This window comes from Phyllostomus discolor, chromosome 15, assembly GCF_004126475.2.
Source record: "Phyllostomus discolor isolate MPI-MPIP mPhyDis1 chromosome 15, mPhyDis1.pri.v3, whole genome shotgun sequence".
NCBI classification, from domain to species: Eukaryota; Metazoa; Chordata; class Mammalia; order Chiroptera; family Phyllostomidae; genus Phyllostomus; species Phyllostomus discolor.
Window position 1 is genome coordinate 918,256 of NC_040917.2, and position 9,024 is coordinate 927,279.

Below are 9,024 nucleotides of genomic sequence, written 5' to 3' on the forward strand. Positions count from 1 at the left end.
CTGTGAGCAGGACCCTCCTCGACCTTCTCAGGGATGAATAATAAAACCTGAGCCGTTTCTTACCTGACGTGATCCAATCATTCCTGACTCACTGAAAAGTCTGCCCTGCTCTCAACAGACTCCTCAATGAAGTGACAAACTTTTTCATAGTCCCTCTGTGTGGGAGACACCCTAGACATCCACACCAAGGAATAGTGGGGGACCCACTACCTCTGCATGATGTCCACTGCTGTTGGGGTCATGGCCAAGGAGTCAAGTCAATGAACGTCCTCACCAAAGTTTGTGTCCTTGGTGTTGGGTGCATACACCTCTGGTGCCTGCTGTCCAGCATGCATGTGTCCTTCTGCTGACCCGCTTGGACTCTGAGCTATGTGGGGTTTCTGTGCTCTCGGATCCTGCAAAGCCTCTGGTTGGATTCAGCTGATGAAGTTCAGGAAGTTTGGTCATTCATTAGGATGGGAGAAAGCAAACATATGTGACTCTCTGACTTGGGGCATGTGAGAATGTTTCCTCCTACAACAACAAGCCTCTGTAACTCAGACACTGAAGAGGTCAGAGCAGAAGCACGAAGGGAGGGAGGCTCCCAGGGGGAAATGCTGTGTGGAGAGTCAACCCCACACCTGCCAGGAAAGCAGCCCTTAAACTGCATCTGCAGCTGCTTCCAGGCTGATGACCTTGCTCAATGTGCCCTCAGTGCCCCCTGGTGTCCTGAGTATCCCTGTAGCCCAGCCCTCTTGTCTTTTTCAGGGAGGTTTATGCCTGGGCTCACAACGACTTCCCCTCACTGTTCCTCTAGTACAGTAATACACGGCCGTGTCTTCAGTTTTAAGGTTGGTCATTTTAAGAGAGACTGTGTTGGCAGGGTTGTCTCTGGAGATGGTGAATCTTCCCTGAACTGATGGAGCATACCACTGCTTTGTTCCAGATGGTTGACTAACCCCTGCCACCCATTCCAGCCCCTTCCCTGGAACCTGGTGGAACCAGTGCATGCTGTAGTTAGTGAAGGTGAATCCAGAGGCTTTGCAGGACAGGCTGAGAGACCCTCCAGGCTGCACCAAGCCTCCCCCAGACTCCACCAGCTGAACTTCGCTCAGGACACCTGCAAACAGAGAAACAGACTGAGAACAGCCCCTGAGGGGCAGTCTCAGCTGATTTTGGTGCAAAGGGACGCACCTTTGACAGTGATGAGGAGGGAAGCCCAGAGGAGTGCAGACCCCATGGTGTGGACACGGAGGATTGACTCACACGGGAGGGCTCCTCACAGGGCTCTGCAGGTGCAGGAGATGAGCTGGTTTTCATGACTTGGGGAGGGGCCACATTTGCATGTCTTTCCCCTGTGGTCATGTCTGAACTGTCAGCAAGGCTCCTCCTCCCTGTCTTGGATGCTGGTGGGGGGTCAGGTGGACAAGGATGTCTTTCCTGGACTGAGAGGCACTCTGCAGGTCTGAATGTTCCAGTTCTTTGTCCATGTTTGCCAATAAAACCACTCAGGGGATGAACTGAGAGAGAATGGTGGTGGCAATAGTGTCACCTAGTGGTGTTGGGTCTGAGCTACACAGTTTGATGACACTGGTCTGTACCAGCGTCCTACAAGGCCCACTGTCTGCCACATGGCAGTCACCCCTGGCACGTGTGAAGTTGTGGCAGCTCCAATCCCTCTCCTTTCTCATCCACAGGGGAGTCTCTGCAAGGACACCCTCAGCCTAAAGACCCATAGAGTGGGGGTGAACATGAGGGACATACACCTTCCTCAGTGCCTGGAACACAGACGTTCAGTGCCAGCTCCTCAGCTCTCAGGTAGGTGATGTCTGTCACCCAATCTGCTGTCCCCACTCACACATCCTGCTGTCCCTCATGTGACACACCAGGGACTTTGTGACTCTGAGGTGGGGCCCCTTCATGGCAGTTGTCAGTAGAGCTGCAGAGTGAATGCTGAGCCCAAGGGAAAAACTCACTCTCCACAGAGGGAGGATCCCTGCCCAGGAACCAGGCCCCTTAATACAGCCCCTGGGAGCTGCCCTCCTGAGACCCAGGTCCCTGACTTGCAGTGTGGTGCCTGAGGTCACATCAGTAAGTACAGTGGAGAGAACTGCACAGCTCTGTCCTCCTGACACTGGCACATGGATGATATGGCCTCACTTGTTGTGCTTCTGTGTGGAAAGTAGATTTGAGGTAGAATGTTAAATCAATGTGGGAGCTCCACAAAAGGACACAAGCTCTGTTAGATATTTTCACCACTGATATTAACAGCATTACCCACCTTGGAGGCAGAATGGTCTCTGTGAGGCCTCACCTCTGGTTAGACAAGGAACACCTGCTGCAGGCCTGATATGCCACACCTGGGACAGGTCACCCACCATCACCCCAGTGCTCTCCTCACTGCACTGAGTGATTTAGGTCTATTTGTTTTACTCATTTATTTTTAAATTATTTTATTGTTGTTCAAGTACACTTGTCAGCATTTAGCCCCCACCTCCCCCTACCAGAGCCACCCCAACTTCCCTCCCCTGCTTCCACCCCCTTGGTTTTGTCCATGTGTCCTTTATAGATGTCCCTGCAAACCCTTCCCCCTCCCTAGGTTATCTCTTCCCACCTCCCCTTTGGTTACTATCAGTTTGTACTTAATTTCAATGTTTCTCCTTAGATTTCACTTGTTTATTTGTTCTGTTTAGTAGATTTCACTCAAAACTGAGATCATATGGTATTCATCCCTCACCGCCTGGCTCATTTCTCTTAATATAATGCTCTCCAGTTCCATTCATGCTGTAACAAAGGGTAGGGGATGCTTCTTTTTTTTTTTTCTGCTACATAGCATTCCATCATGTATATGTACCATTGATTTTCGATCCATTAATTTCTTGATGTGCACTCAGGTTATTTCCAGTACTTGGCTCTTGTAATTGTGCTGCTATGAACGTTGGGGTGCATAGGTTCTTTTGGATTGGTGTTTCAGGGTTCTTAGGATATAATATCAGCAGTGGAATTGCCAGGTCAAAAGTCAGTTCCATTTGAAGCTTTCTGAGGAAATTCCATACTGTTGTCCACAGTGGCTGCACCAGTCTGCATTCCCACCAACAGTGCACTAGGGTTTCCTTTTCTCCACATCCTCTCCAACACTTGTTGTTTGTTGATTTGTTTATGATGGCTATTCTCAGAGTGTGAGGTGGTAACTCATTGTGCTTTCAATTTGCATATGTCTGATGGCTAGAGATGCTGAGCATCTTTTCACATATCTATGGGTCCTCCATATGTTTCCCTGGGGAAGTGTCTGTTCAAGTGTTTTGGCCATTTTTTTCTATTGGGTTGTTTGTCTTCCTGTAGTGGAGTTGTGTTAGTTCTTTATAAATTATGAAAATCAAACCTTTTTCTGAGGTATCATTGGAAACTATGTTTTCACTTATAGTTGGTTCTTTTTTATTTTAATACTTTTTTTCTTTAGCCATGTAAAAGCTTTTTAATTTGATGAGATTCCATTTGTTTGTTCTCTTCTTTATGTCCCTTGCTGTAGGGGACATATCAGTGAAAACATTGCTGAGTGGAATGTCTGAGATTTTCCTGCCTGTGTTTTCCTCTAGGACATTTATGGTGTCACAACTTATATTTAAATATTTTATGCACCTTGAGTTTATTTTCATGCACGGTATAAGTCGGTGATCAAGTTTCATTATTTTGCATGTAGCTGTCCAGATCTCCCAACAGCATTTTGAAGAGGCTATTTTTACTCCAATCTATGCTTCCTCTCCCTTTGTCAAATACTAATTGACCATAGAGACTTGGATTTATTTCTGGGCTCTCTGTTCTGTTCCATTGGTCTATGTGTCTGTTCTTATGCCAATACCAGGATTTTTTTTTTTATTACAGTGGCCTTCTGATACAGTTTGGTATCAGGTATTGTGATCCCTCCTTCTTTGTTACTCTTTCTCAAAATTGCTGCAGCTATTTGGGGTTGTTTATGGTTTCATATAAATTTTTGAAGCGTTTGTTCTATATCTGTGAAATATGTCATTGGTACTTTAACATGGATTGCATGAATCTGTAAATTGCTTTGGGTGGTATGGACATATTTCCATGTGAACACCTACTACCTGAGGCCACACTACCAAGACAGAGGGTCAAAGCAGCTCTACCTACCACCTGGAAACACAGAGAAGCTGCCAAAATTAGCAGACAAAGAAATGACAGAGCAAATCAAATCTCCATAAAAAGTACTAAACAAAATGGGGATAAGTAATCTGTCAGATGCAGAAGTCAAAACACTGGTTATAAGGATGTTAAAGGAATGTAGTGAGGATCTCAACAGCATGAAAAAAATCCAGTCAGAAATTAAAGATATACTAATGCAAATTAAAAAAAATACAGGAAATCAGTAGTAGACTGCATGACCCAGAATCAAATCAATCATTTGGAATATAAGAAAGGAAACAAACAAAAAAAGAACCAGCCAACAAAAATGACACAAAGAAAAGAGAATCCAATAAAATGAGGATGGTGGAAGAAGCCCCTGGGACAACCACAAGCATCCCAACATTTGCATCATAGGGATGCCATAGAAGAAGAGAAAGAGCAAGAAACTTGAAATCCGCTTGAAAAAAGATGAAAAAAAAAAACCCTCCCCCAATGTGGTGAAGGCAATAGGCATGCAAGTTCAGGAAGCACAGAGGGTCCCAAACAAGATGGATGCAAAGGGGTGCATGCTAACACACATCATGATTAAAATACCAACAGTCACCAATAGGGAGAGAATATTAACAGCAGCAAGAAAAAAGGTAATAAGTTACCTTTAGGGGGATTACCATAAAATTGTCATCTTCTCAAAAGAAACTTGACTGATCAGAATGAATTAGAAAGTAATATTCAAAGTCATAAAAAAGCAGGGAACACGATTGCTCTACTCAGTTAAACTATCATTTAGCATCAAAATTCAGACAAAGTGCTTTCCAATCAGGTACCATGTCCATGGATTGGAAGAATTAACATCATCACAATATCTGTACCAGCAAAAGCAATTTATAGATTCAACACAGTCCCTAAAAAGCGCCAATGACATTTCACAGATACAGAAAAAAACATTTCAAATGTTTATATGCAACCATAAATTACCCTACATAGCTGCAGTGATTTTCAGAAAGAAGAACAAAGTAGGAGGAATCAAAATACCTGATACCAAACTATATTACAAGGCCATTCTAATCACAACAGCCTGGTATTGGCACAAGAACAGACACATAGACCAATGGAACAGAACAGAGAGCCCAGAAGTAAACCCAAGTCTCAATGGTCATTGATATTTGACAAAGGAGGCAAAAGTATAAAATGGAGTAAAAATAGCCTCTTCAACAAATGTTGGGAGATCTGGACAGCTACATGCAAAAAAGAAAAAAAAAAGTCAATTACCAGGTTGCACCATAAACAGAAATAAATTCAAGGTGCGTAAAAAACTTCAATATAAGTTGTGACACCATAAATGTCCTAGAGGAAAACATTAGCAGTCAAATGTCAGACATTCCATGCAGCAATATTTTTACTGATAATTCCCCTAGAGCAAGGGACATAAAGGAAAGAATAAACAAATGGGACTTCATCAAATTACAAAGTGTCTGCATGGCTCAAAGAAACAACATTAAAATGAAAAAAGAATGCACCATAAGGGAAAACATATTTGGCAATGATTCCTCGGAAAAGGGTCTGATTTGATTTTCAATACATATAAAGAACTCACAAGACTTCAATCCAGGAAGAAAAAACAAAAAAGGCAAAGGACTTGAACATCCACTTCTCCAAGGAGGACATACATGGCTCAGATACATATGAAAAAATGCTTATCATCACAGGCCATCAGAAAAATGCAAAGTAAAACCGCAAGGAGATACCACTTCACACCAGTGAGAATGGTCATCATAAACAAAACAACAAACAGCAATTGCCATAGAGGATGTAGAGAAAAGGGAAGGCTAGTGCACTGTTGGTGGGAATGCAGACTGGTGCAGCCACTGTGGACAACAGTATGGAATTTCCTCAGAAAGCTTAAAATGGAACTGACTTTTGACCTGGCAATTCCACTGCTGGGATTATATTCTAAGAACCCTGAAACACCAATCCAAAAGAACCTAGGCGTCCCAATGTTCATAACAACACAACTTACAATGGTCAAGTGTTGGAATCAACCTAAGTGCCCATTAGTAAATGAATGGATTAAAAAACTGCGAGACATTTATCCAGCGGAATACTCACAGCAGAAAGAAACAAAAACTTCCTACCCTTTGCAGCAGCATGAATGGAACTGGAGAGCATCATACTAAATGAAATGAGCCAGATGGTGAGAGACAAATGCCATATGATCTCAGCTTTGAGTGGAACCTAATCACCAAAACGAATAAGCAAGAAAAGTATAGGGAGAGACATTGAACTTAAGAACAAACTGACAGTAAGCAGAGGGGAGGTGGGAGGGGATAATGGGGGTGGAGGATGGGGAAAGGGTTTTCAGGAACATCTATAAAGGAAAGATTGAGAAAACCAAGGGGGTGGAAGCAGGGGAGGGAGGTGGGAATGGCTGGGGTTGGGGTAAGTGGTGGTGGGTAAATGCAGACAACTCTATATGAAAAACAATAAAATAAAAAAAAGGAAGAAAAAAAAAAGAATTTAAGTTGACTCATGTTCAACGTACTTCCACAAAAAAAAAGCACTTCCATAACATCCCCTCACCCCAAAATGAAAGAAGTTCATTATCGTCAAGCCATTATTTTATGAAATGCTAAGGGACTTATTTAAGAAAAAGTTTACCAGCTGGCAGGATGTATGGAAGATGGTTGAAGAGGTGAGGGGTGTAACTACAAATAGGTAGTTACAGAGTACCCACATGGATGTAAAGCATGGTTCAGGGAATTGATTAGCCAAAGAACTTACAGTCATGATCCATGCACATGAACAATGGTGTAGGAATGCTTGATGGAGTGGGGATACTGTGTACAGGGGGCAATGGGGGGAAGTGGGAAAACTGTAACATCATAATGAATAAAATATAATTAAAAAAATAGTGGACTCCATGGAAACCAAAGCCTCCAGAAGAAGCCCTTACCACTGACAAAAGGACAGTGGTGGTGTAAAGGGAGGAAGAGAGAGCTCCTGTCCCAGCTGAGTTAATTGATTATGAGCATGAAGCAATAGCCGTGACACAGCACAGTAGGACCCCTGTAGCTGCTGTCCTTTCTGGCAAGTTGGGTGCACCAGAAACTACGGGAATGACAAAGAGCTAAACCAGAGTCCTAATGGGCACACATTCAAATGATATGCCTGTGGCACTCAGGTATCGGGATTGCCAAGCACTGAATTTAAAATGATTCTGATTACTTGATAGGAGCTGTTAGGAAGAGGTAGGCAGACATCAGGATCATGAAAGTAACCTCAGGTGAGTGATGAAAGCTAGAGTAAATTCTTTAATTGACAAGAGGACAAAACTACCTCAGAAATGAACACAACGATGAACAGGCTCACGCACAGTCCCCTGGGTTTCAGGAACTCAGATAAATATCCCCTTAAGAAGTCACCTCACCCTGGCAGGATGGCTTTTCCAAAATGACACAGAACAAAAGTGAAATAAATCAATTGCTGGTGAGAAAGTGGAGAAACAGGGTCCTCCCACTCTCTTGATGAGAAAGAAATGAGAATGAACTTATAATTCCCATTTTGCATTTGTGTAATTTTGCCATTGTATAATGGATTCCTCATGTACTATATTATATAGAAAATTTATTTTACAATTAGAAAAAAGTCAAAATAATTGTGTTTAATTTTTTCCATATTTAAAGCAAGTAGACATACAGTAACAAGACTGCTTCCTATAGTCAGTGACACAGTTAATAAGAACTTGAGTTCTAGTTTTCCTGTCATTAATGAATTACAATCAGAAACCATTTATTTTCAAGTAAAGGCATGGAGTGCTAGAGCACCTAATAAAGGGTCAAATCAGTAAGCACTTACCGAATGCCTCATTCTGGCCCAAAAAACGTATTGTTAGGTCCTTAAAAGGACCCTAAAGACACTAACTCAGGTGGTGTTGACAAGGATGGCCTCCTTGACCAAACCTTAGACAGCCTCCCCTAGGCCCTCTTCTCAACTGTGTTTTGACCTTGGGCTTCAGTGTCCATTCTTGTTACACCTGTATTGTCTGCTTTTAGCAAGAATCCTGTCTAGAGAGAATTGTCCCTCCGTGTTATCAGATTAGCTTGACCTGTCTTTAGCAAGAATACTGTCAAAATGTTTCAGCAAGAATCACTTTCCCTTGCAGTCTCCTTTTAGTAATTTCCATCCACTGACCCCTGTGACCTTCCCCTTGCTTGCAAATACCCATTTCCATTGTTGTGTTAAAAACTGAGCCCAGTTCTATGTTAAGGTCTCTTTTCCTGGACTACAATAGTTTGTGATTAAAATCCATTATATAGTAAACAGCATATTTGTTTTTCTATTTTTTTTAATATTGCAGGATCAAGCCATGTAGCTTCTAGGTGTTCATTAAATAATAAAAACCATGACTTGGAAAAGGTACTTGCACTGCCCTTTTTGTTCCAGCATTATTCATGGCAGTCAAAGCGTAAAAACCACGTCAGTCCATAAGTGGGTGAGTGGATGAACATGTGCTATGAAATCACAGCTGAGTGTTACCTAGCCTTAAAACAGGAAATCCTACCATAAGCCACAGTGTGGTTGAAACTAGGTGACATCATGTTCTGTGAAATAAAGCCATAATGGAAAGGAAAATGTTGCATGATTCCACTTATACTATGAATTTAAATTAGATTTCAGTTCCAGCAGCATCTGAAGGCACTCAATACCTCGATGTTGTGAAAGGTAATTTCAGTAGATGCAGAATCAGTGATTTTTTTGCTGCCCTGGAGTCCCATGCCAGTGGGAGAACCAAAGACGGAGGATCCTAGAGGAGACAGCTGCTGTCAGGACAATGTCAGAACTGGTGATGGATGCTTCACACTCATAGGAGCCTGGAGGTGTTTGGTTCTGTGTGTGGAGCTG

General features: G+C 42.7%; 1 gene segment (V, D, J or C); it reads right to left on the minus strand.

The window, feature by feature from the left end:
- Window positions 1-743: 743 nt before the first annotated feature.
- LOC118498317 lies at window positions 744-1,261 on the minus strand. The segment is given in 2 exon segments: window positions 744-1,099; window positions 1,174-1,261. Coding segments are annotated over 2 exon segments (402 nt in total).
- Window positions 1,262-9,024: the final 7,763 nt, after the last annotated feature.